This window comes from Mesocricetus auratus, unplaced genomic scaffold, assembly GCF_017639785.1.
Source record: "Mesocricetus auratus isolate SY011 unplaced genomic scaffold, BCM_Maur_2.0 Super-Scaffold_100004, whole genome shotgun sequence".
NCBI classification, from domain to species: domain Eukaryota; kingdom Metazoa; phylum Chordata; class Mammalia; order Rodentia; family Cricetidae; genus Mesocricetus; species Mesocricetus auratus.
Genome location: NW_024429189.1, coordinates 1,950,456 through 1,978,438, shown reverse-complemented (window position 1 = coordinate 1,978,438; position 27,983 = coordinate 1,950,456). Strand labels below are relative to the sequence as shown.

Below are 27,983 nucleotides of genomic sequence, written 5' to 3'. Positions count from 1 at the left end.
ACCGGCGGGGCTGCGCCGGATGTGGGGCGGGAACCCCGGAAGCGGAGGCCTGCGCCTCCTTGGCGGCCGATTCGAGGGTTTGTTTTGTTTGTAGGGTTTTCTGACGCGCTGCTGGAGACACGCCATGCCGTCCGAGGGTCGCTGCTGGGAAACTCTAAGTGCGCTGCGGAATTCCAGCAAGGGCCGCCTGCGCTACCACCGCGAGTGGTTGATGCACTACGAGGTGAGCTGCGGCGATCGTCACGCGATCAGCACTGTCTCTCGAGGCGGGAGCGGAGGACCGGGCATGGCGATGGGCCGCATTGCTTTTTTGACTCCTATGCACACAGCTTTCTCCAGCCTTTCTACGGCCCCTCCACTTCATGGGAAGCCTTCTGCCCAAAGGCATCACCGTCATCCCAGTCCCGGGTGGGGCATCCTGTCGGCACCTCCGGCCTCTCAGTCTCTCCATCTGCTTTTATTCCACTTGTTAGGGCAGTGGGTCTCAGTCTGTGGGTCTCGACCTTTTCACAGGGGTCACCTAGGACCATCCGAAAACAGACTATTTGCATTATGATCTGTAACAGTAGCAGAATTACAGTGATGAAGTGGCAACGAAAATAATTTATTGGGATCACCACTACATGAGGAACTGTGTTTAAGGGTCGCAGCATTAGAAAGGTTAAGAACCACTTCACGGAGAGTGGTTGATTTGACCTAGCTGCCAATGGGATGGCCACTTTCTTAAATTACTGGCAGATCTGTAAAGCGGGGGGCGTGGTTCAGCTAACTAGTATTTGCAAAGTCCTTTCCGGAATACTTGTTGGTTGCCTTTCTATTTAATGATGCATTTGCCTGCTCACCGCCTGAGTTTATATGTATTACGGGCTTGAACAACCATACCCAGTGTGAGGATACCTTTGGACTGCAAACTAATGATGTGCTGATGTTGTACATGATAGTTTACTTGAAATTTTCTCACGGGCTGCATTTCATTAGATGTTTTAGATTGCTTTCATACTTGTCTTAGTGAGGACCTATGAGATGGTTCAGCTAGTAAAGGCGCTTGCTACATGAGCCTGGAGACGTCAATTCAACCCCTGGAACCTATGTAAAGTTGGAAGGAGAGAACTAACTTCAATAAGTTTTAAAAATTCTCTCGAATGTTTGTTTACATATTGTTCCTTTGGGGCAGTGATCTCCAACCTTCCTAATGCTGCAACCCTGTAATACAGTTCCTTAGCCTGGCATTGGTGGCGCACACCTTTAATCCCAGTACTCGGGAGGCAGAGGCAGTTGGATCAGAGTGAGTTCCTGGACAGCCTCCAAAACAATACAGAGAAACCCTGTCTCGAAAAACCAAAAAAAAAGGAGAAGAATCCACTTACTCTGATGAGATAGCTCTGTGGGCAAAGTTGACTACTGCATAAGCAATTCCCAGAACCTATGTAAGTGTGGATACAAGGGCTGACTCCGAAGTTATCCTTTGACCTCCACATGTACACTGTGGCACATGAGCCTACACACACACACACACACACACACACACACACACACACTAATAGTAATAATAAAATTTTAAATGCTATGAATAAAATAACAGCAGCAATAATTAGACACTATTGCTGGGTACAGTGGCTATAATCTCAGAGCTTCCTAAGTGGAAGCAGGAGGGTCAGTTCAAGGTGATTCTTAATTTGATACCCTGTCTGAAAACCAAAAAGAAGAAAGAAAAGCCTACTGTTTTCATCTCTGGTTGTTAATGCAATTACTTTATCTTCAGTATAACTTATTTGTTTGGGCTTCCAGTTATTGAGCAATGCATGTAATGTCTTATTAGTGGACATAAAAGGTTTAACCTTCTTCTTAGGATGTTTTGGAAGAATGCACGTCTCTTCCCAAACTATCTTCTTACTCTGGATGGGTGGTGGATCACGTCCTACCCAACACCTCACCCCACACGCAAGAGAACTCTCCTGATAATTCACCATCCTCTGGATCTGCATCAGGCCTGGACAAACCTTCAGTTCTTAAGTCTCCTGTCAGAAGCACCCCAGAACCCTCCTCACCTTCAACACCAAATGGAACCAAGGTAAGGTTTGAAGACAAAACACCTGTTGGCTGCAAAATTGAAGTTTAATGTCCCATGACAGTGACATTACCCTGGGGAAATGATTGTTTCCTATTGCAGCTGTTTGTAGGAACAATATTTGCCTTATCACTCAGTGTTCTTGTATGTGTATGTAGATGTATGCACATGTGTGTGGAGGCCAGAGATCAACTTTGGGTATTTATTCTCAAGGGCCTTCACTTTGTTTTCAAGATGGTATTTCTCTGTGTAACAGTCCTACTTATCCTGGAACTGGCTTTGTAGACCAGGCTGGCCTTAAACTCACAGATATCTTCCTGCCTCCCTAGTGTTGGGATCAAAGTCGTTCACCATCGTGCTCGCTCAGCTCTTCACCTTGGTTTTTGTTTTGTTTTGTTTTTCTAGACAGGATTTCTTTGTGTAGCTTTGTAGACCAGACTGTCTTCGAACTCACAGAGATCCACCTGCCTCTGCCTCCTGAGTGCTGGGATTAAAGGCGTGCGCCACCACCACCTGGCCATCTTGTTTTTTGAGACAGTGTCTCTCACTGGCCTGAAGCGCATTAATTCGTATTAACTGGCTGGCCTGTAATCTCAGGAATCCTACTGTCTTCTTTTCCCCAGTGTTGGAATTATAAGCTCATGCCACCATACCAGTTTTATATGAATTTTGGGGATCAAACTTTAGGTCTGCCGGATGTTGGTGGTGCACGCCTTTAATCCCAGCACTCAGGAGGCAGAGGCAGGAGGATCTCTGAGTTCAAGCCCAGCCTGGTCTACAGAGTGAGTTCCAGGACAGCCTTCAAAAACAATACAGAGAAACCCTGTCTTTTTTTTTTTTTTTTTTTTTTGGTTTTTCGAGACAGGGTTTCTCTGTGGCTTTGGAGGCTGTCTAGTCCAGGCTGGTCTCAAACTCTCAGAGATCCGGCTGCCTCTGCCTCCCGAGTGCTGGGATTAAAGGCGTGCGCCACCAACGCCCGGCGAGAAACCCTGTCTTGAAAAACCAAAAAAAAAAAAAAAAAAAACCAAAACAAAACAAAAAAAACTTTAGATCTTCTTGTTTGCACTTTACCCACTAAGCTAACTTCCCAACCCAAGAAGAATATTATTTATTAAAGAAAACCAGTTGGAGCCCGGCGTTGGCACACGCCTTTAATCCCAGCACTTGGGAGGCAGAGGCAGGCGGATCTCTGTGAGTTCGAGACCAGCCTGGACTACCAAGTGAGTTCCAGGACAGCCTCCAAAGCCACAGAGAAACCCTGTCTCGAAAAACCAAAAAAAAAAAAAAAAAAAAAAAAAACCAAAAAGAAAAAGAAAAAGAAAACCAGTTTGACACCAGGTGTGGTAGTGCACAGCTTTAATTGAAGCACTTGGGATGCAGAGGCAGGTGGATCTCTGAGTTCAAGGCCTGTTTGGTCTACAGAGTAAATTCTAGGTCAGCCAGAGCTACATAGTGTGACTCCGTCTCAAAAAAGGAAAAAAAGTATTGTGCTTCTTGACCTTTGAGTAAGATTAAATGTAAATCAACTAGGGACAGAAATGGGGAGAGGGAGAAGAAGGGGGAACAAAGTTGACATCATGGAAAACAGTGGTTCTAACCTGTTTGCTGCTTGCTCTAGTTGGCAGTGTGAACCTGGGAGAGTAGGCCCCCAAAATAAGGCAGAGTCGTGTAATAAAATAAAATATATAAAAATAAGGCAGTCAACTTTATTCAGAGCATCAGACAATTTATACTCTGAAGGTTAAGACTCACCTGAGTAAGGTGTTCAATCACAAAGACAAGCCACACGTGGCAGAAACATGTTTTTCTGTAGAGACATACATAACCAGTTGTAATGAATAATCTGAAATAAACTCACTCCTGTCTGCTACATGTAAGGTAGGCAGGAAAGCACATTCCAAGAACAATTTTTGTGTTTTGAAGAAACTGAGGTCACAAAATACTGTTTTCTTGAATTTTTCTCACAAGCACTCAGAAATCCCCTGGTACAACTTGTACAGTGTTCTGACACTAAGCTAAATTATTTTCATTATTGGTTGCTAAGTTGGACCAGATAGGGTTGGAAGTGAAGCATGCTTCAAAGGATCCTGTGTTTAACTTTGTCCCTCCCAGGCAGCAACATTCAAAGGTGAGGCTTTTGGGAAGTGATTGGATCATTATCTTCAGTAGATTAATACATTGATGGGCCCATAATCTGGCAGGTTATCAGGGTTGGAAATGGAGTAGGTGACACCGAGTTGAAGGAGTGGGTCCTTGTCAGCTAAATCTAATCCCAGCCCCCTCCTTTCCCTTTCTCTTGTCGTGGCTTCCCAGCCACCTTCAGGGGCTGCTTTTCTTTAGCACACCCTTCTGCTGTCGTGTTCTCTGCCTTAGCATAGCCCAGAAACAGGCAGCAGCTTGTAGCAGGCTTTCTTTTTGGTCACCAACCCCAAAATCATGGCACAGAGACTTCTTATTAGTTACGAATGCTTGGCCTATCTTATGTTCATCCCACTAGCTCTTATAACTTGTATTAACCTATTTCCATTCATCTACATTTTGCCTCAGGGCTTTTTTTCATTCTGTGTGTCCTGCTTTTCCTGTTTCCTCCATGTCTTTGTCTGTCTGGCCCCTGGGTGTATCCTTCATTTCTCTCTCTCTCTCTCTCTCTCTCTCTCTCTCTCTCTCTCTCTCTCTCTCTCTCTCTCAATCTCTCTCTCTCTCTGTCTCTCTGTCTCTCTGTCTCTCTGTCTCTCTCTCTCTTTCCTTCTATTTATTCTGGCTGCCCACCAGCCCTGCCTATCCCTTCTACTGCCTAGCTATTGACTGTTCAGCCTTTTATTAGACCAATCTGGTGCCTTATGTAGGCAGAGAAACACATCTTTACATCATTAAACAAATATGACACATTTTTACATAGTTAAAGTATGTTCTGTAACAAGTAAATCAATGACCATGCATAGAAACCTCTGAGTTGGGAGCCAAAATAAATCTTTCTTTTGGATAATTATCTAGGAAAACACCTAGAAAAGTACAGTGACAGAAAGCTAGCAAAGACATGATCTTTGTCTATAATGGCAATGCAAGTTTACCATGTTACAAGCTCATGTATTTATTTTCATCTTCTGTTCAGAACACTTATGAGTCCCAGCACACAGAACCTATTGCACTTCTGTCCTCCCGAGCGATCAAAGTGGAAGGCTGCATCAGAATGTACGAATTGGTGCACAGAATGAGAGGAACGGTAAGTGAGACCATAAGGAAAGGAAGGGTTTGCAGTAGAGAGCACCTTTCACTAGATCCCCAGGGGAGGGTACTCACTATATACTAATCATCATTTGACACCCACTGAAAACTCACTTTGGAGATAAGATAGAGTGATGTAAAGGTCAAAAGTGAACACTCTCAAGTGAAATCTGGTTCCTTTTCTGACTTTTCTAACTTCAGGAAAATTGCTTAGGCTTTCTTATATTCCATTTAATTCTCCAAAACTTGCAGATGGCACAGATGTGTCAGATATATTTATATTATGACAGTTGTATTTAACTTCTGAGAGAACAGCACTATTTTAATTTGACTTAGGGAATACTTTTTTTTTTTTTTTTTTTTGGTTTTTACGAGACAGGGTTTCTCTGTATTGTTTTGGAGGCTATCGGTCCAGCCCGGCCTCGAACTCACAGAGATCCGCCTGCCTCTGCCTCCTGAGTGCTAGGATTAAAGGCGTGTGCCACCAACGCCCGGCCCATAACAAATCTTTTTTAAAAAATTTTTTATTTAGTTTTATTTTATGTGCAGTGGTATTTTGCCTGCGCATAAAATATCTGTGTGAGGGTATCAGATCTCTTGGAACTAGAGTTGTGAGCTGCCATGTGGGTGCTGGGACTTGAACCCAGGTCCTCTGGAAGAGCAGCCAGTACTCCCAACCACTGAGCCATCTCTCCAGTCCAAATAAATAAATCTTAAAAAAAAAAAATGGCAAGAGCACTTGCTCTGTAAGCATGAGAACCTGACCTCAAATCCCTAATACCCATACAGGAAGCTAGTCATGGCTGTATATGCCTGTAACCCCAGCATTAGGGGAAAAATAGGCATATCCTGAAAGCTGACTGGCTAGCTACTTTTAGTCAAATGGTGAGTTTCTGGTTCATTGAGAGATCCCATGTTAAGATAATTAAAGTAATAGAGGAAGACACTTGACATCTTCCTCTGTAAGTGTAGACATACAACACAGTACGTATACCACATTACCACTACCCCTACACACACACACACACACACACACACACACACACACACACACACACACACACACACACACACACACAGGCACTGGAAATAAGCTCAATTGATCGAGTTCTTGGTTAGCCTGCACAAAGTCATGGACTCAGTCAATCCCTGGAAGCATATAAAACTTAGCCCATGAGCATATTACCAAGCACTAGGAAGTTGGAGACAGGTAGAATTTAGAGGTCATCCTTAGATACAGAATAAGTTTGAAACTGGCAGGAGTTACATGAATTCTGTTTAAAGAAAAAAAATCCATCCCAGGACAAGTGATCCTGCACAGCTCTTGAGAAGCAAACAGGTGGTTCCATGTTCTGGGGTCTCCCGGGTTCTCAGGACTGAGGGCGGTGGGCAAGGAGCGGGTGAGCCCGAAGGCTGAGGCAGACCAAAAGCAGGTGCTGACCTTTCCAGGAGGGCCTGAGGCAGTGGCAGGAGGAGCAGGAGAAGAAGGTGCGAGCCCTCTCAGAGATGGCGTCTGAACAGCTAAAGAGGTTTGATGAGCTGAAGGAGCTGAAGCTGCATAAGGAATTCCAGGATTTACAGGAAGTGATGGAGAAGAGGTGAGTCTTCCTGAGCGCCTGCTGCAAGTGTGTGTGGTCAGCTTGATTGCCTTCTCAGAGAAGTCAGTCCTTAAATACCAAAATAAGGGGCTGGAGAGATGGCTCAGAGGTTAAGAGCACTGACTGCTCTTCCAGAGGTCTTGAGTTCAATTCCCAGCAACCACATGGTGGCTGACAACCATCTACAAATACCAAAATAAAACAAGCAAGGAGCCGGGCGTTGGTGGCGCACGCCTTTAATCCCAGCACTCGGGAGGCAGAGGCAGGTGGATCACTGTGAGTTCGAGACCAGCCTGGTCTACCGAGCGAGTTCCAGGACAGCCTCCAAAGCCACAGGGAAACCCTGTCTCGAAAAACCAAAAAAAAAAAAAAAAAAAAAAAAAACAAGCAAGGAAGTTTACAGCTAGAAAAGTAACTGTGAAAACCATCTCAGGAGACTTCCCTGACTGATTCTGCCTTATTTATCAGTACCAGAGAAGCACTGGGGCACCAGGAGAAGCTAAAAGCTGAGCATCGCCACAGAGCCAAGGTCAGTGCCTGGGAAAATTGGCATAGTTGTATTGGTATCTGTCTCTAGTCCTCTGAGTGTTCATCAGACTGCCAACAGATACCCATTCTGGAGACCTTGGTCCATGATCATGCTCCTGGATAGTAGCTGTGTGGTAGTTACTTCTTTGTCGCTGTGACCAAGTACCTGAGAAGACAAAGGAAAAGGGATTGTTCAGATGGCTCAGAAAGCCTCTGCTCTCTGGGTTTCCTCCTTTTCTCCTCCTCCACCTCCTCCTCTGGGCTCAGCCTGTGGGAATGGAATCACCCACATTTGAGCAGGCCCTACTCCTTTATTAATCCTCTCTGAAAACAGCCTCAGAAACCTCAAGAGGTATGATTTGTTACTCTGTTCTTTTTCAAGCCAATCAAGTTGAAACTGCAATTAACCTGTGTGTTGTCCTTGGGGAGTTTATTTCCTGCTCTTAGCCCACCTGTGAAAAGATGTAGCTCACCTAGGATTTGAGCAATATGGAAAGGGAAAGGCTCCCCCACTCAGCGACTCAGTGGTCCTTTCAGTAGATTCTCAACCTGAAGCTTCGGGAGGCCGAGCAGCAGCGTGTCAAGCAGGCAGAGCAGGAGCAGCTCCGGAAGGAGGAAGGCCAGATCCGTCTACGCAGCCTGTACACCCTGCAAGAGGAGGTGCTTCAGCTTAACCAGCAGCTGGATGCCTCCAATCAGCATAAGGACCTGCTGAATGTTGACCTGGCTGCCTTCCAGACCCGGGGCAACCAGCTGTGTAGCATCATCTCTGGAATCATTCGCACCACTTCGGAGGTAAGGGATTTCAGAATAACTGCTTCAGGTTACAACAAAGCTGGTAAAAGTCAAAATGTATTTTTTTTTCTTTTTCGAGACAGGGTTTCTCTGTGTTGTTTTGGAGGCTGTCCTGGAACTAGCTCTTATAGACCAGGCTGGCCTCGAACTCACAGAGATCTGCCTGCCTCTGCCTCCCGAGTGCTGGGATTAAATGCGTGCGCCACCAACGCCCGGCTCAAAATGTATTTTGATTTAAAAATAATGCCAGCCTATTGGAGGAAATACTCATCATTGCTTGACCAGTGGAGTAAGAGCTGGTGACAGAGCTCCCTGGTAAAGCATTTGCTAGCTTGCATGAGGTCCTGGTAACATAAAATGAAAACCTAGCAAATAAGAGATATAAATATATAAAAAAGATTAAATATATTTTTACCTTCATATATTTGTCTTATTCCATATTTTATATTTAAATGTAAAGCCAGAGACAAACATTAAGTGCAATGGAAAAAAAGTGAGTAGTTGACAGTAGGCACAAAAAAACTGAAGTTATAAAGCAAAGGGTTGACATATCTGAGTATGGAGAGATGGCTCAGCGGTTAAGAGCACTGATTGTTCTTCCAAAAGTCCTGAGTTCAATTCCCGGCAACCACATGGTGGCTCACAACCACCTTGAATGAGATCTGATGCCCTCTGCTGGCATGCAGGCAGAAGAGTGTATACATAATAAATAAATACTTAAAAAACGTTACATTTGTTGAAAAAAATTTTAAAGATACTACAAATTAAGAAAAAATTTTCATATACATTAAAACTTAATGTCCTTGATTCAAAAATGCTCTTGAAATTTTTACAAAAGGATAAACTGCTTTCACTTTCTGCTTTTCTTTTTTTTTTTTTTTTTTTTTTTTTTTTTGGTTTTTCAAGACAGGGTTTCTCTGTATTGTTTTGGAGGCTGTCCTGGAACTCCCTCTGTAGACTAGACTGGCCTCGAACTCAGATCTGCCTCCGAGTGCTGGGATTAAAGGCATGTACCGCCACCACCCGGCCACTTTCTGCTTTTCTTGTACTAGGAAAAATGAGTAAAGGACATGACAGGTGGCTTTAGAAAGCTGATCCCCAGCAGGTAGAGGCCTTGTACTTAGGCTGATGCACCTGAGTTCTTGGCTCACACAAGGTGATAGGAGAGAGCCGACTTTCAAGAGTTCTCTGATTTTCATAATTACATCTGGAAGCAAGTGCACTTCTAACACACACACACACACACACAGTGTAATCTTTTACCAAGAACAGAAGCTAAAATAGAACTTTGAATACTTATGAATCACCACTAATAGACATTTTACAAATTACAGCTTTTTATTTGGTACTGAGGCAATTTAGCCCAGGCTGGCCTCAAACTCAATGCCTCCTCTTAGCTTGTTTATGCTGGATCAAAGACCTGCACCATTGCACTTAGCTAAAATCAGCGTGTTTAGGTAGCATGTTGTAACTCCCACCACCTTTGCTTTTGGTCTTTTAGATTTTATTTATATGTATACATATATCAGTGCTTATTTGTGTGTGTGTGTGTGTGTGTGTGTGTTTCCATGGAGGTTAGAAGAGGATGTCACATCTGGACCTGGAGTTACATGTGGTTGTGAGCCACCTGACAAAGGTGCCAGGAACCAAACCCAGATGCTCTGCAAGATTAGCAATGCTCTTAACTGCTGAACCATTTCTTTAGCCATCTGTTTTTTGTTTTTTTTCCAGAGACAGGGTTTCTCTGTATTGTTTTGGAGGCTGTCCTGGAACTTGCTCTGGAGACCAGGCTGGCCTCAAACTCACAGATCCGCCTACCTCTGCCTCCTGGGTGCTGGGATTAAAAGGCCAACGTCTTGGCCTTTTGTTTTTTGTGAGAGTCTTGCTGTATAGTTAACATGGCTTAGAAGTTAAGGCATTGCTCCTCTTACATCAGCCTTTTGAGTGCTAGGATTACTGGCATATGCACCATATACCTGGTTTGTCATAAACTTTTTTAAAAAAGATTTCTCTGGCTGGGCATTGGTGGTACACGCCTTTAACCTCAGCGGATCTCTGTGAGTTCAGGAGTTCAAGGCCAGCCTGGTCTACCAAGCGAGTTCCAGGATAGACTCCAAAAGCTACACAGAGAAACCCTGTCTCAAAAAATCTTCTTTGAAACAGTCTCACTTTGTAGCTCTGTCTGGTCTCAGATTTGCAGCAATCTTTCTGCCTCTATCTGTGAGGTGCTAAGATCACAGGCATGAGCTACCACTCCCAGCCCTGTGATAGTAAATCTTTAAGAGAACAGAAAAAGAGTAGGTATCAATATTTGACCATGTATATGTGCTAGTCCCAAAGTTCCACTTTAGAAATGTATTATGTGTGGTGTGACTTAGCCCCACAAGGGTACCTAGGAAATGAAGGTTAAGTGTTGTCTCTCACTCTGACAGAGTGGGTATCCCACAGCAGAGAACCAAGCTGAGGCCGAGAAAACCCTGCAGGAAATGCGGGACCTCCTCTCAAATTTGGAGCAGGAGATCACCAGAGCCTATGAAGTCAAGAAGAAGCAGGATGAAGAGGAGGCCCGAATCAAGATGCAAGAGTCACAGGTGCAGCAAAGTTCAGGGGCTCCCACCCAGCCCCCAGTGCACAGTGCAGGCCCCGCAGTGACACAGAATGAAGGTGAGCATTGCTTCCTTTAACTGTTTAGGTGTCAACATATTTAAGGCAGAATGAGAGAGAGAGACAGACAGAGAGAATCTGTCACACTACAGAATGACCCAGTTCATCAGAACTTTTACATAATGTGTTTTAGTTGATCTGGAACCAATTTTAGATTCTAGCACTTTCCACAGGGACTTTAAAAGACTGTTTGTCTAATGGGTATGTTATTCCAAATATTGCTTCTGCTAAGTACTTTATTTTAAAAGAATTGTTTGTGACTGGAGAGACTGCTCAGAGGTTAAGAGCACTGGCTGGTCTTCTAGGTGGTCCTGAGTTCAAGTCCCAGCAACCACATGGCAGCCCACAACCATCTGTAATGAGATTTGGTGCCCTCTTCTGGCCTGCTGGCGTACATGAAGACAGAACACTGTATACAAAATGAATGAATACATCTTTAAAAAAAGAATTGTTAAAGATTTATTTATTTTTCTTGTATGTGTGTGAATGTTTTACCTTCATGTATGTATGTGCACTACATGTATGCCTGGCCCACAGAGGCCAGAAGAAAGCATTGGATCCCCTAGGATTGAAGTTACAGGGAGTTGTGAGCCATTACATAGATGCTGGGAACCTGAACACTATAGTCTTCTGCAAGAGTAGCAACTGCTCTTTTTTTTAAAAAAAAGTTCCAAGGATTTTATTTAATGTGTGTAACAGGTGAACTGCAATCTCTCCAGCCCCACTGCTAAGTTGTATTAAGTATTATGTACAGAGAACCTTGTTTAATATATTTGAGGATGGTATAGCATTGTGTTTAGCAGACTCTTTCTGCTTGTATTGCAGTCTGACCTTAGCAAACAACCTTTCCATGGCTTCCTTTACTCATTGAATGGAAATAGTAGGTCTCTACTTCAGAGTTGATTGTGACCACTAAGACAATCCATAGTGCAGTGCGTAGAATCGTAGTTCATGTGACATGTTAAAGAAGCTCCCTGCTATTAAGGCCTGTCTTTTGTTCTCAGACCTGCAGGTGAAGGTACAAGATAGTACACTGCAGTGGTATCAACAACTTCAGGATGCTTCTGCCAAATGCGTGCTGGCCTTTGAGGGCCTGGCCAGCAGCAAGGACAGTCAGGTAGGGGAGATTTAGGTGGCAATAATTCTGGTGGTGTGCCTCACAGCCTGACATTCTAGAAGAATGTACTTGTGTCATGTTCCTTCATCCTAAAGGGCTCAGCTCTTTAAAACATGTCAACATTTTCTTTTGGCAGGCCAAAAAGATAAAGATGGACTTGCAGAAGGCAGCCACCATCCCAGTGAGCCAGATCTCCACCATTGCAGGTGGGTCAGATGGTTGCAAATATTGTAGTTCACCTTCATTGTCTTATTTTTGCAAATTGATTGCTTTGAAGTTGTTATACAAAGTGTGTTTTCAGGACTTGGGATGTGGCTTAGTGGCAGAGCACTTGCCAAGTATGTGCAAGGGCCTGGGTTCCATCCTTACTACCACAAAGTTCAAACTTATGTTGAATCATCATTTTTTTCTCTTCAGACAGACACTAGTTTAGTAGTACAGGCCTGAAGTCTCCGCTGGTTGAAGGGAGTCTGAGGCTGGAGGATCGTAAATTCATGAACAGCCTGTATGAAGTACAATGCACTGAGACCTCATCTCAAAAGGAGAAAGTCAGGAGATGCTAGGGAAGCAACTTGTAGAACACCCAGGCCCATGCTAGGCCTAAGTCAATACTCAGTAGCATAGAAAGAAAAAAGGGAATATTTGTTGACTCTCTTTGGAGGCGTTCAAATGATTTTATTGAGAAGCTGGGAGGTGGGGGAGCTGGTGATGTGCATTTATTTATTTGTGTATTTGTTTTGGTTTTTTGAGACACTATTTCTTTTTTTTTTTTTTTTTTTTTTTGGTTCTCTGCATTGTTTTGGAGGCTGTCCTGGAACTCGCTTGGTAGACCAGGGTGGCCTCGAACTCACAGAGATCCGCCTGCCTCTGCCTCCCGAGTGCTGGGATTAAAGGCGTGCGCCACCAACGCCCAGCCGAGACATTATTTCTTGTGTAGCCTTGGCTATCCTAGAACTAGCTCTGTAGACCAGGCTGGCTTCCAACTCACAGAGATCCGATCTTTTTATTTTTTAATGGTTTTGGGGGTTGAAAACCTGATGTCCTCTACCACTGAGCTACTGATTCTAATTTGTTTGTTTTATTGAGTTAGTGGGCTACTGTGTATCCCAGGCTGTTCTTGAATTCATCTTAGATGATGGGTGTTCTTGATTTCAGACACGTGTCACAACACTTGGCTTATGGGTATTGTTTTTAAGGGTTTTACTTATGCGTATATGTGTGTGTCTGTATTTATGTGACTAGATGAGTTTATGTGCTAGGGCCTATAGAGGCCAAAAGAGGGCATTAGATCCCTTGGAATTAGTGAGATGCCTCCTGTGGAAACAAGGATCTGAACTCTGGTCTGAACTATCTTTCAGCCTCCTGATTCTTTTTTTTTTTTTTTTTTTTTTTGGTTTTTCGAGACAGGGTTTCTCTGTATTGTTTTGGAGGCTATCGGTCCAGCCCAGCCTCGAACTCACAGAGATCCGCCTGCCTCTGCCTCCCGAGTGCTGGGATTAAAGGCGTGCGCCACCACCGCCCGGCTTCCTGATTCATTTTTAATAAGAATGTATTAATACATCATTTAGAATTTTTTTTAACTTCTTTTGGGAATGGTAGGGAGATTTGATTTGGAGACAGGGCCTCACTATCTAGCCCTGAGATCCACCTGCCATTGCCTTCCAAGTGCTCAGATTAAATGCATGCACCACCATGCCTGGCTTTATTTATTTGTAATTTTGAGGTGGTATTGGCAATTTAACCCAGAGCTTTATATAGACGTGCTGTGCAAACTCTTCACCAGTGATCACACGCCGGTCCCCAGACCCTAGGATGGCTTTTAAGTATAAAGTTGAAAGTTACTGCTGTAAACATCATAAAGAACTTGGGAGGGAACGTGGGGGAATACCCACCTAGGATTTCACTTATGGTGTTTGCTTTTGTCCTGTGTTAACTTTTTCCAAACTCCAAGATTGACACTTTAATACTTACCCCTCCAGAGATGTAGCCAGTGAGACAGAACAGGCCCCACCCACCCTTTCTTTCCTTCTCTACCTTAACTGTAGTGTTGACTAGGGGCCTGCAGTCACCCAGTTCAGTTTGTCCTCTGTAACCCCATGGTGTCAAACATTACTTTTGTACCAGTGAGTCCTCACTCTGTCCTGGTTCATTCCTTTCTTCCAAGCTTCAGAGTCTCTAGCAGCCACATTAGCCACTTCTCTGCCTAGATGTGCCTCGACTCCCTCCTAACTAGTTTATCTTCTTCATGGTGCTTTTCTTCCTGCTGGAAACCAGAAGCAATATGCATGTTGGTTCCCATTCTGCTGTTAGTCTAGTGAGACCCACCATGCTCTGGAATTAGCACTTAGGAAGAGGGAAAAGAACTTCATTCTTACCACTAAAAGTGGATAGAAATCATGAAGAGTTAGAGTTAGGGAAGGCTTATAAGTGGATGTGGGCTAGTGGGTGTGGTAATCACATCAGGCATGGGGTTGTGAGATTCAGCCTGTGGGGCCATTGGAAGCTGTGGTAATAGTAGCAGACTATAACTTAGCAGGAGTGCATGGAGGAAGTGTGTTTAGAAGGAGAAACATTTAACATCCAAATAATTCTATTTTCTGGAATTACTGTAGACCGGTGCTGTCTTTTATTTTATTTTATTTTTGTTTTTTTTGAGACAGCGTGTCTCTGTGTAGCCCTGGCTGTCCTGAGACTTGCTCTGTAGACCAAGCTGGCCTTGAACTCACAGGGATCCTTCTGCCTCTGACTCTTTGAGTGTGGAATTAAAGATGTGTGCCACCACCACCCAGCTCTGTACTGTCTTAATTCATTTTTGGTTTCCTGGTTTCCTCCTGCATCTCTGGTTTAGAGGATACTTTTGAGTCATTAGTATCACTTCTGAAGTGAGTAGGAACTTCATAAAATATTTTTCTGCTGGAGATGCTGGTTAATTAAACCTTTGATTGTAGGTACTGGAATAACGAAGGCAAATTCAGATCTATCTCTATCTATTATGTAGACAGTGTTCTGCCGGCATGTATCCCTGCAGGCCAGAAGAGGGCACCACATCTCATTACAGATAGTTGTGAGCCACCATGTGGGTGCTGGGAATCGAACTCAGGACCTCTGGAAGAGCAGCAAGGGCTCTTAACCTCTGAGCCATCTCTCCAGCCCCAAATTCAGATCTTCTTAAGCACAGGGAAAAACATGTTTATCCTAACAGTGTTCCACAATAATATTTCACAGAGCCCAATGGCAGGAATGGAGTTAGGTCTCTTTTTTTGTTTTGTTTTTCGAGACAGGGTTTCTCTGTGGCTTTGGAGGCTGTCCTGGAACTAGTTCTTGTAGACCAGGCTGGTCTCAAACTCACAGAGATCAGCCTACCTCTGCCTCCCGAGTGCTGGACCTAAAGGCATGTGCCACCATGCCCGGCTGGAGCTAAGTCTCTTACAGGATCATTGATTACCTGTCTTTGGTTCAAGCATCATGTCAAAGGCAGTAGGCAATGTTGCAGAAACAGCCACTTCAAGGAATTGACTCTTCATTGGCTCTTTGTAGCTCTGGCTGTCCTGGAATCAGATCAGGCTGGCTTTAAACATGGAGACCCACCTGCCTCCCAAGGGCTGGGATTAAAGGTGTGGGCTGCTACTGCCTGGTTATGTGTTCATTCTTTTGCATACACGTTAGGAAATGTGGATGTCAGCTGTCCATTCCTATAACAAACTTGTGAGTTCCAGGACAAGGAGGTTACACCAAAAAACCATGTCTCAAAAGCGAACAGAAAAAGATTGACAAGAAGTTGTATATCGTTGAGACGGTCTCATGTAGACTAGGCTGATCTCAAATTCATTACAGGCCATATTCAACACAAACATGAATTCTGATCTTTCTATGCCTCCTTCCCAAGTGCTGGAGTTAGTATAAGTGTGCACAACCATGTCTAGCTTCTGTTTTATCCTTTTGTTGCTTTTTCTTTCCTACCCAGGTTCAAAGCTGAAGGAGGTCTTTGAAAAGATCCATAGCCTGCTCTCTGGAAAACCTGTTCAATCTGGTGGGCGTTCTGTGTCTGTCACTCTTAACCCCCAGGGGCTGGACTTTGTCCAGTACAAACTGGCAGAGAAATTTGTGGTGAGAAACCTTGTTGTCAGGGGTATGGGTAGAAGAAGCTAGTGGGCAGCGTTGAGCCTTGCTGTGATACTTATTTGAAATTGTGCTCATCTTTGTGTTCCTAGAAACAAGGTGAGGAGGAAGTGGCCTCTCACCATGAAGCAGCGTTCCCCATTGCAGTGGTGGCATCTGGTATCTGGGCGCTCCATCCCAAAGTGGGGGACCTCATCCTTGCTCATCTCCACAAGAAGTGTCCCTACTCTGTTCCTTTCTACCCAGCTTTTAAGGAAGGGATGGCTTTAGAGGACTATCAACGGTAAGATTGTTTTCTCTTTCACGCATTCTTATATTTTTGGTGTGAGCCTAGCCTTTAACGACTGAGCCATCCCTCCAGCCCCTCTTTCACTCTTTCTAGGGAGAGTAGTAGAATATAGTAAGAATCTGAGTTTGTTTTCACTCTTTGTCACAGCTCCTTCTCTGTACTTTAAATGTCCTGTCAGAAACAAAATGTCTTGAGCCATGATTGGTATTGCACATCTGTAATCTCAGGATTTGGGAGGCTAAGGCAAGTGGGTTTCAGATTAGCCTGGGCTACAAAGCAAGAGCCCCCTCTCATAAAAAAGGGGGGAAAGTAATGTCTTTCACATGGGATTTGTAGACTTGGGAGGGTGGTAATTGATATTCACCATCTCTTACTGGAAAGAATACTGGATCTAGAATTCTGAGTCTTAAAATTTATTCATTTTATGGCTTTGCAAAAAGGATGAGTCATTTAAGTCTCATTGAGAAACTGTCTTAGTTTGGGTTACTATTGCTGTGATGAAACACCATAACCAAAAGCGACTTGGGGAGGAAAGGGTGTATTTCACTCCCACTTCTGTATCCAACCACATGGTGGCTCACAACTATTTGTAATGTGATCTGGTGCCCTCTCCTGGCATGAAGGCATACATGTAGACAAAACACAGTATATATAATAAATAAGTAAATCTTTCAAAAAAGAAAAGAGGGGTCAAGACTGGGCTGGTTTAACCTACAGAAACAACTGAACTGAACGAGTGGGAGCTCTTGGACCCCAGACTGATGGCTGGGAATCCAGCATGGGACTGATCCAGACCCCCTGAATGTGGGTGTCAATGAGGAGACCTAGGCAATCTATGGGGCCTTGGGTAGTAGATCAGTATTTATCCTTGGCATACAAATGGACTTTGGGTGCCTATCCCACAGTGAGGGATGTCCTCTCAGCCTAGACTATTGGGGGAGGGCCTACGCCCTGCCCTGAACGACATGACAGACTCTGGAGATCACCCATGGAGGGCCTCATCCTCCCTGGGGAACGGAGTAAGGATTGGGTGGGGGTTGGGGGGTGCTGGTAGAGGGGCAGGGGAGGAGGGGAGGGAGAGTGAGCTGGGATTGACATGTGAAGCAAGATTGTTTCCAATTTAAATAAATCTTTAAAAAAAGAAAAAGAAAAGAAAGTAGGTAGATCAGGAATTCAGGCAGGACAGGATCCTGGAAGTAGATGCCCATGCAGAGGCCATGGAGGGTGTTGTTTATTGGCATGCTCCTCATGGCTTGCTCAGCCTGCTTTCTCACAGTACCCAAGACCACTAGCCCAGGGGTGGGACCACCCACAATGGGCTGGGCCCTTCCTTGTTAAGCACTCATTAAGAAAATGTCCAACAGGTTTCCCTTACAGCTGTTTTATAGAGGTGTTTTTTTCAGTTGAGGCTCCCTCTTCTCAGACGACTCTTGCTTGTGTCAAACTGACAAAACTAGCCAGCAAAGCAGTTTCCGTATTTGTGAGTTCACTGAGTTTTCTTTGCAAATAGAAATAGAAATTTGATCATGGGTACCTGTGCTTTGTACAGGTATAATAACAGTATGAATAATAATGCAAAACGCAACTATTAGTCCCTTAAACCATAAAAAGAAACCTCTTTTTCACCCTCATTTTGGCCTTGTCATTCTGAATCTTACATTCACATATAGGATGCTTGGCTACCAAGTGACAGATTCTAAGGTGGAGCAACAGGACAACTTTCTAAAACGAATGTCTGGGATGATCCGTCTGTATGCTGCTATTATTCAGCTCCAGTGGCCATATGGAAACCGGCAAGAGGTAGGTAGAACAGCCTACTATTGATAAGGAATGGTAACCCAGCATCCACAGCAACCACAGTCTTTGTTAGTCAGCTCTTTATTACTGAGATATAAAAAGCTTACAAGGAGGAAGATCTACTTTGCTTTGTCGGAGCCATGCATGGAATAGCACATGTGTGAGAGCTTTCGGTCTCTCTTTCCCTTGGTCCAGGTGCCTTTGGACCTATGGTGAGGCAAAGCATCTTGGAAGATGCATGGGCAGAGCTGCTTATGGCAGTTGGCTAATGAAAGATTAAAAAAAACTTTGGGGGTAGGGGGTCCATCACCAATGACCTAACTTTCCAACTGAGCTAAACTTTTTTTTTTTTTTTGGTTTTTACGAGACAGGGTTTCTCTGTATTGTTTTGGAGGCTGTCGGTCCAGCCTGGCCTCGAACTCACAGAGATCCGCCTGCCTCTGCCTCCCGAGTGCTGGGATTAAAGGCGTGCACCACCACCGCCCGGCTGAGCTAAACTTTTTTTTTTTTTTTTTTTGTGGTTTTTCGAGACAGGGTTTCTCTGTGGCTTTGGAGGCTGTCCTGGAACTCGCTTGGTAGTCCAGGCTGGTCTCGAACTCACAGAGATCCGCCTGCCTCTGCCTCCAGCGTGCTGGGATTAAAGGCTTGCGCCACCAACGCCCGGCGAGCTAAACTTCTTAAAGGTCCCACACTTTCCAGTAGTGCCACAGGCTGGTGACAAGCATGTAACTTGGTCTTTGAGGGCTCTTGCAAGCTGTACATCAGAGAAGCGGTGCTGTGGAATGATGGGTAAAGAATGTGGTAGCCTCATAGGTGTATTTTAGAGAAGTGGATGTTGACTCTTAGGCATTTTTTTTTGAATCAACAAGAAAGTTCAGTTGTTCCCTCAGCTGAGACCATAAAGAACTAATCTTAGAACAGAGTCCATAAGTCATGACATTTATAACATTTATAAAAGTTTCAGCCAGCTGTGGCATACTGTTTGTAATCCTAACACCAGGAAGCTGTGGCAGAAGGATCAAGTTCCAGGTCACTCTGGGCTCCACAGTGAGACCCTGTCACTACAGTACTGCAATCAGACAAAAAGTCAGGTTGAGGGGAGGGCATAGCGACATGCCTTCAATACAGCATTAGAAGGCAGGGGCAGTGAGTTCAGTGCCAGCTTGGTCTACAAAAATGTTTCAGGAGCCGGACGTTAGTGGCGCACGCCTTTAATCCCAGCACGCAGGAGGCAGAGGCAGGCAGATCTCTGTGAATTCGAGACTAGCCTGGTCTACCGAGCAAGTTCCAGGGCAGCCTCCAAAACAATACAGAGAAACCCTGTCTCGAAAAACCAAAAAAAAAAAAAAAAAATGTTTCAGGTCACCCAATGCTGGTAAGACCCTGTCTCAAAACAAAAAAAAACAAAAAACAATGCCCCCAAACCAAAATCAACAACAAAGTCTTATGAGATGATGTACCCCTATATTCCCATCTTGGGAGAGTGGGCCAGGGAGGATTGCCATGAGTTTGAGGTAAGCCTGGGCTATAAAGTTAAGACTCCATCTGAAACATAACAAACCACAAGTTCCCTGAATATGAAGCTGATGCTTCTATATCAAGGAACCCTATGAAGAAATTTCGGGAGAGCCTGCACATGGATCATAATATTAAAAACAATGATTAACTTTTGTTCTTTCTGTTCTGTCATATATGCCTGGGCCAGGTGATCTTGGGGTCCATGTTTAGTGGCTGAGTGATACCCTGAGAGTTTATTCTGCGAGTAAGGTGCGGTGAAGTCATGACACAGCTGCTCTCCTTTCAGGCCCATCCTCACGGCTTAAATCATGGCTGGCGCTGGTTGGCACAGATCCTAAACATGGAGCCTCTGTCAGATGTGACAGCCACTCTCCTGTTTGACTTCCTGGAGGTAATTCCGTTATCAAATGAGAAAAAGCCAGTGATTGAGCTGGCTTCAGGACAAGGGGTAAAATGAATGGGGACGCAGTGTTAGGCGACTGTCACCCAGCTTTTCCTAGCTCTGCTTTTTCTTCCAGTGTCCTGGACTTCTCTTTCCTTAGGCTAGGACACACCATTGTCTTCTCTTTATAACATCTCAGGGTCCCTGCAGGTTTTATAGCTGACAAGGGAAACAGTTTAGGTGAGGGAAGAATGAGACTCAGTTCAGCCTGGTGCTGAGCCAGGACTTCTAGATTCTGACGTCAGTTCATAGATTTTTGCCATGTTAAACACAGCATAATTTTGGAAAAAGTTTTCAGATAGTAACTCAGCCCTGTAAGTAAAGCAAAGCTTAAGACATGCTTACATTGATGCTCTTTACAAAGTACATATGGCTTCATCCCTAAAATGGGTTCTTGTTGACTCAGAAACAATGCTCAAGATAAGGGTCTAGGAGAATGACTAAGGTAAACACAATGCCTGTAGGAGTCAGGATTGGCCTGGCCCTAAGATAACATACAGGTCTCTGAGGCTGTTGTAAAGTACAAGTGACATCTCCCACAAGGATGAGTTTTATGGCCTTAAGTAATGTTCAGGGTTTAGGAGGAAAGAGCCTGGGATAACCTAAGTTCTGTAAGATACAGGCTGAGCCTGGCTCATTAACAGCAAAGGATCACCAGTTTGTAGACCTCATCCATTCCCAGCATTCCAGGAGGAGGACGGGTTAAAAATCTTTCCTATGAAGGATGCCTGTGAGTTTTAACTTTCCTGGCTTCTTTACTGATGTGTGTGTGTAGAAGCACTCTCTGCCCTCTACAATCATGTATATCCTAGCCTAAGTAAAAAGCAGACTTATTTTATGGATCTAGAATTGAATAGTGGAACCATGGTAGACTGCAGGCGAGTCTCCTGAGACAATGGAAACAGGCACCAACACAACATTCTTGCTTTGTAAGTCCTCTTCCTTGCTGCTCTGTGCACTGGTGAGGACGACAGCCATCCTGGGCTGTCACCTAGTCTCAGTTTGGTTACCCAGTGTGGAGGGATCAGTAGCCCACTGTTCTTTCCTACTTTCTGGGGGAGAAAATGCAAGCTTGAGTCAGGTATCTCCCTCCCTGGAAGCATCATACATCTCTGCTCTTAGGAAACCACCACTCCAGCTTTCTGACCTGGAACTTACTATATGTCTCAGGCTGGCCTATAATTCAGAGATCCACTTGTCTTTACCTCCTGAGTGACATGATAAAAGCATTCACCACCACACCCAGCTGAAGAAGCCACATCTGAAATAAGCTTCAGGGAACGGGGCGTGGTACTCCTATGACTATAATCCCAACACAAGGGAGGCTCAACAGGAGGATCACAAGTTTGAGACCAGCCTGAGATACCCAGTGAAGTCTTGCCTCCAATGTATGAGAGTTCATGCCCTGACAAATCTGATTCCCTTAGGCCTATAATTCAGTTTCTCAGCATATGACTCCTGAAGCCATGGTATATTAACATGGAGCCTGTGTCTTTGAGACAAGTAGTGTTCTGTATTCTTACAAGACTAAGAGGAATACCATGGGATAGTTGTTAAGCCTTGATAGCTGACTTCAGTGGAAGTGTATAATAACTTAGAAGAAAGTTGGATTTTTAATGTTATAAAGGGACTCTGGGTCTTTGCTAGACAATGCCCACAAATGAACTACATCTCCTGCATAGAAAGTTGGGTCTTTCCCACCTGTTCCCTAGGTAGCTAAGTGATACTTAGATGTTTTGATAGGAGTGGTAGGCAAAGGAGTGATTGTGCTTCTTTCATGAATTGATTTTTGTTCTCTGCTCTGTTTTTTTGTTTTTTGTTTCTTTGAGACAGGTGTAGCTTTGGCTGTCCTGGAACTCGCTTTATAGACCAGGCTGGCCTCAAACTCACTGAGATCTGGCTGCCTCTGCTTCCTGAGCACTGGGATTACAGCAGTGTGCTGCTGCCACCGCCACTACCACCCAGCTGCTCTCAGTTTTTCCTTTCCTTTCCTTGTAGGTGTGTGGGAATGCCCTCATGAAGCAGTATCAGGTCCAGTTCTGGAAGATGATACTTCTCATCAAAGAGGACTACTTCCCCAGGTATAGGCTTGTTGAGCAGACTACTCGGGAGTTAGTAGGTAACATAACACTTGGAAGCCAGGCACCATGAGTTCCTAAGTGCTAGTACATTGTGTGTGTGTGTGTGTGTGTGTGTGTGTGAGAGAGAGAGAGAGAGAGAGAGAGAGAGAGAGAGAGAGAGAGAGAGAGAGAGAGAGAGAGAGAGAGAGAGAGAGAGGAGAGTTTGAGTGCATGGGTGTCTTGGCTGAGTTTTTATTTTTTTGTTTCCTCATGTTTTTTTGTTTTGTTGAGTCTCTGTAGCCCAGACTGTCCCAGAACTCCTACCAATCCTGCCTCAGCCTTCTTTTTTATTTATTCTTTTCTCATACAATATATTCCGACTGCAGCTTCCCCTCCCTCCACTCCTCTCAGTCCCCCGCCCCCAACTCTCACTTGCCTAAATCCACTGCCCCAATCCCTGTTCCTTCCCAGAAAAGAGCAGGCCTCCCAGGGATATCACCCAAACACATCACAACAAGGTACGAGAAGACCAGGCACAGACCCTCACATCACAGCTGTTTGAGGCAACCCAGTATGTGGAAAGGGATCCCAAGAGCAGGCAAAAGAGTCAGGCACCTCTCAGTCCCACTGTCAGGAGTCTCCCCAAACCCCATGTTAACAACCATAACATATATATGCAGAGGACCTACCTATTGCAGACCTATGCAGGCTGCACAATTGTTAATTCAGTCACTGAGCCCTGTGAGCCCTGCTTAGTTGATCGCTGTGCTCTCCCGCTGTCTTCACTGGCTCCCACAATTCCATCTCCCTCTTCTTTGGGGTTCACTGAGCTCTGAGGGGAGGGACCCAGTGAAGACCTCCAACCTAGGCTGGTTTATTTTAAAGTTTTATTTGTTTGTTTTGTTGGTGGGGCTGGGGGTGGGACTTGTGCATGCCACAGTGTACACATGGGAGTCAGGATAGTGTGTGGGAACTGGGTTTTTCTTTCACCTTGTGGGTTCCTGGGATCAAATTCAGGTAGCTCAGGCTTGCTGGCAAGAACTTTAACCCCTGCTGAGCCATCTTGCCTGCCTAGTGTGTGGTATTTTTGACTGAAGTGAAAAGTGAGCCTATGTTAAGTGGTTGAGCATATGTCTAGCATGAGCAAGGGCCTGGGCTTGATCCTCATTATTCAGACAGGGATCTGTTTAAAGATAATGTTTCTGGGCAGTCATAGTTCATGCCTTTAATCCCAGCACTTAGTAGGTAAAAGCAGGCAAGCAGAATTCAAGGCTACCTTGGTCTTACAGAACTCGTTCTAGGACAGCCAAGACTAAAAACAAAAAAAGGGACATATTTCTAGTCATCCTTCTCTTTGTTTTTTTAAAGAAATTTCCAACTATGTTTATACACTTGAGAATGTTGCTAAACACACACAAACACAAATACACAATATATGCACGTGCCCTGAGAGGTCAAAGGTGTAGCCCCCAAATCTGGAGTTACAGGCAGTTATGAGCTGTCCTTCATGGGTGCTAGAAATTGAACTCAGGTCCTCTGCAAAACCAGTAAAGTACTCTTTTTGGTTTTTCAAGAGTTTCTCTGTAGCTTTGAAGCCTGTCCTGGGACTAGCTCTATAGACTAGTCTGGCCTTGAACTCACAGAGATCCGTCAGTCTCTGCCTCTAGAGTGCTGGGATTAAAGGCGTGCACAATCACCACCTAGCTTCCATCTCTCCAAGCTTTTCTTCTCTTTAATGTTTGAGTAAATGATTTTGAACTTCAATGAAAAAATGTTTTAAATATTGTTTATTAAGGAAAAGTATAAATTAGGAAGATGTTGAAATAAGGTATTTGATATTAGGTATGGGTAATAGGGCATTTATCTAGCACATTCTAGGCTCTGTTCAAACCATTATATGCATTCACTCACACACCGCTGAAAAGATACTGTCTGTCTTTTTGAGGAGGGGTTGGAACAAGATCTCATTCTGTAGGCCTGGATCGTAGCATTCCTCTTACCTCAGTCTCAGAAGAGCTAAGATTACAGGCTTGAGCTACATTGCCCTGTGTGTGTGTATCAGACAGACAGACAGAGACAGAGTGGAGGGGAGGGGGGAGAGTTGGTTTATACAAGCACATGTAAATCAGAAGTCACCATTAGGTGTTTCTATCACTCTTAACTATTTTTTGAAACAGTGTCTCTCATGAACTCTGATTTGTTTAGATTGGCTGGCCACCAAGCACCAGTAATTCTTTTTTGTTGTTGTTTTTTGTTTGTTTTTTAAGACAGTGTAGCTTTGTAAACCACGATAGCCCTACACTCACAAACATGTGCCTCCCCAGTGCTGGGATTAAAACCTGGGCTACCAATGCCAGCTGTCCCAGGGATTCTTTTGTTACTGTCCCAAGCTCTAGGATTACTGGTGCATGCCCCGCCTCTGGCTTCTATATATGTTCTGGGGATGGAACTCAACTCTTCATGCTATGCAACATGTATTTTACCAATTGAGCCATCTCTCCAGCCTATTTTTGTTTTGTTTTTTAAGAAAAGGTCTTCTTAATCTAGCCCAGGCTGAACTTGATACATACTATATAGCCAAAGGTGACACTAAATTCCTGTTACTTCTGCCTCCTGTGTGCTAAAGATTACTGTACATATACTGTACTATTACTGGCTCTGGTATGTTTAAATATTATTTGTAAACTTCCCCATATAATCTGGGATCATGATTACAAGGAGTCATGAACTGAACGATGGAGCTGAGTCCCTCATTTAAGTCAGTTGTAGAAACTGATCTGCCTACCAGATTGCCTGACTGTGGTGTGGTTTTCATCCATTCACCTCAAAGTCCTCTTCTAAATTCACTGGGATTTTAGGTAGGGAGAAGACCTTGGCACCATTCATCCTACCTGATCACAAAGACCTCAGAAAAGAGCATTGTATCCTCTCTTTTGTCCCTTTGGAAGACCAGCCAGCATTCTTGTTTTGTTTTGCTTGTTTGTTTTTGAGACAGGGTTTCTTTTTGTAGCCTTGGCTGTCCTAGAACTCACTCTGTAGACCAGACTGGCCTCAAATTCACAGAGATCTGTCTGCCTCTGCCTACTGAGTGCTGGGATTAAAGATGTGTGCTACCACTGCCTGGAAAAGCTAGCATTCTTTAGAAGAGTCAGTGTATCTAGTCCTCACCTGACCAAAGCATGGTGGGATTCACATCTTCTCTCTCTCCCTTCCTCTACAGAATTGAAGCCATCACAAGCTCAGGACAGATGGGTTCATTCATACGTCTGAAGCAGTTCTTGGAGGTAAGATCTTCTGTTCCAACACGCCTTAAACTGTAGCCGTAGCCTTAGACACACTTGTATCCCTCAGTCTTAGGCCTCCAGACCTGACAGCTCTCTCTTCTGTTTGCCCACACTGTGCTTTCTGTTCATAATTCCCCTTGCGTTTTAGACCAAAGTATGTCTTTTCAACCCTACATACCCTACTCCACATTGCCTATCAGGCAGCTGTCCTAAAAGAGTAGTAAGGGATATGTAACAAATCACTCGCACAGTTTTTTTGCTTGTCAGCCAAGGTTGTTCTTTCAGGCTCAGGTGTAGGGAACTATTGATGTGGCCACATTGTCCATGAGATGAGACCACACTGCATGTTCAGTTGAATTCTTCCTTTATTGCCAAGTACTAAGACAGACATGTTAAAAGGTTGATTTTAACAGACCATCTACAACTCTGTAGTAGGTCTGCCAAGGTAGCCCACAGGCTGCCAGCTTCTAGGAGCCTATAAAATGATGGTGAGCCAGGCGGTGTCGGTGCACATCTTCAATCCCAGCACTCAAGGGATTGAACACACAGATCTCTGTGAGCAAGGTCAGCCTGGTCTACAAAGTGAGTGACAGGACAGGCTCCAAAGCTACAGAGAAACCCTGCCTCAAAAAAACAAAAAAAAAGTAGTAATGGTGGCCAATAAGGTCATGCTGTGGGGAAATGGTTGCACAGCGTAAGAACAATACTTCATTTGTTTTAGTCTTCCACAGACCCATTAGGTTTTTTTTTTTTTTTTTTGTCCTTTCTCTGGTCTGGATCTTGTCCCTTTAGCGTCTCCCCACTGTTAAATGCTAGAAGCAATTTTATCAAAAACTTAATCTGTTTTCTTCATCTTTCATGTCTAGAAATGTCTGCAGCGCAGGGAGATTCCTGTCCCCAAAGGCTTTTTGACTTCCTCCTTCTGGCGTTCCTGATGTCCCTCCGTCACCAATCAGCACATCATGTTGCAGGAGGGCCAACAATAAAGCAACTAAGACAAACAGCAAGTTTGGAAGAAATCATGTCAGATTTAAAACTTCATTAGTGTGTTTTTATATGTGTTTGTACCATGTGACTAAGATTTTCATAGTTCAGTCTTGTGTCAGTCTCTTGTCAGATTTGGTAGTTGCTATAGACATGGACAGAACAGCAGAACTGGCCTTTCTCGTTTTCACGAGTTAGAGAAGAAGTCATAAGAGACACTGAGGACTTGGCTGCATCCTTTGTCTCGAGTATGTTTCAGAAAGTTGGTGGTGGTTTACCAGTTTCCCTCTGACCTGGAGTGAGCTCACTTCCACTCTCTGCCCTATCTTTTTCATGCACATGCATAGAAAGAGTAAACCTCTTAAGATTCCCTTTAAAGTATCATGTGATGTTAAGGCCAATCTCTTCTATGCAGTCTGGGTATAAGGTAAAAGTACTTTATACTTTATGGCTTGTAAACTCCTTGAATATTCACAGGACATGTATGATGTAGGCATGGATTGAACCCCAGAGTGCATTAGGTTAGTGGGTGTGTGGATCAGAACTAGGAACATGCCACTGTAGAGTACTCTTTGTCATCTTGATCTGGAATTTGGTTCCTGGATAACTGAAAATGCTGTACTATATGAGGTACATTTTTGTTGTTTTTCGACAAAAATGAAGAAAGGCTAAGATACAGCTTACAGGGTTAGGTGAAAATGGCAGATCATCAGCAGTGAATGCGTTGGTCATCAAGAGGAGCTGACTGTCTCGGATGGGAGTTGGTATTAGGCATAGATGAACTCTGTACTGCACAGGTGGAGCACAAATCTAGTCCTGCAAGCAGAGGGCCTTTGTGGTGGGTATTCATTGGTTCTCTTAAATGGCCTAAGCATTCCAATTGTTGACTACAGTGCCCCAAAAGAGTAATAAAACTTGAATTTTTAAAAATCCTCTGCTATTATGTGGTTACCTCAATATTATCTGTGTCCTCTGCATGAGCAGTGTATGTTAAGCCTGAGGACCTGACTGTTTGCAGGTCTAGGAAAGGAATATGTTTTCTTCCTCTTTATCTTCAGCATGGAAAAGCTTGTTTTTGCATCATTTTTTTAAATGATGTTCCAATAAATGACTTTGATCTAGCAAGTGATGTGGGGGTTGAGGCTATAAGCATTTACCTAGCATGCAGGAGACCCTTGGCTCCAGCTGCAGTGCCTTTCCCCAGGAAGAGAAGTCCACTAATGTAACACTTAATATAATGTAATGTACACTTGAGATGGTGATTGGACTCCATTCATTTTGTTTTGTAACCTGGCTATGTCTCATGTCTCTGAACCTGACATCCCCACTTACAGAACAAAGGAATTGTCACTGCAGCCTTCTTGCTGTGCCTGGTAGTAGCTCCTGGGTTCGAGTTTCACTTTATTCTGGAACTTGTCTCCCTCACCTGCAGGGTGCCTGGCAGGGCCTGCAGTGAGTGGCATACTCATAGCCACCTGCCACTTGCTCTTGCAAA

The 27,983-nt window shown here is 44.2% G+C and overlaps 1 protein-coding gene across 1 annotated transcript; it reads left to right on the top strand.

The window, feature by feature from the left end:
* The first annotated feature begins 9 nt into the window (after window positions 1-9).
* On the top strand, window positions 10-27,420 carry Gle1 (GLE1 RNA export mediator). Its single transcript, XM_005085473.4, has 16 exons — window positions 10-223; window positions 1,850-2,071; window positions 5,181-5,291; window positions 6,743-6,891; window positions 7,360-7,420; window positions 7,960-8,214; window positions 10,647-10,878; window positions 11,883-11,995; window positions 12,132-12,201; window positions 15,960-16,102; window positions 16,207-16,397; window positions 18,074-18,203; window positions 20,005-20,109; window positions 22,159-22,241; window positions 25,441-25,504; window positions 26,371-27,420. Exons 1-16 carry the CDS (start codon window positions 125-127, stop codon window positions 26,437-26,439), a joined length of 2,097 nt encoding a protein of 698 aa, XP_005085530.1. The 5' UTR covers window positions 10-124; the 3' UTR covers window positions 26,440-27,420.
* The last annotated feature ends 563 nt before the right edge of the window (window positions 27,421-27,983 follow it).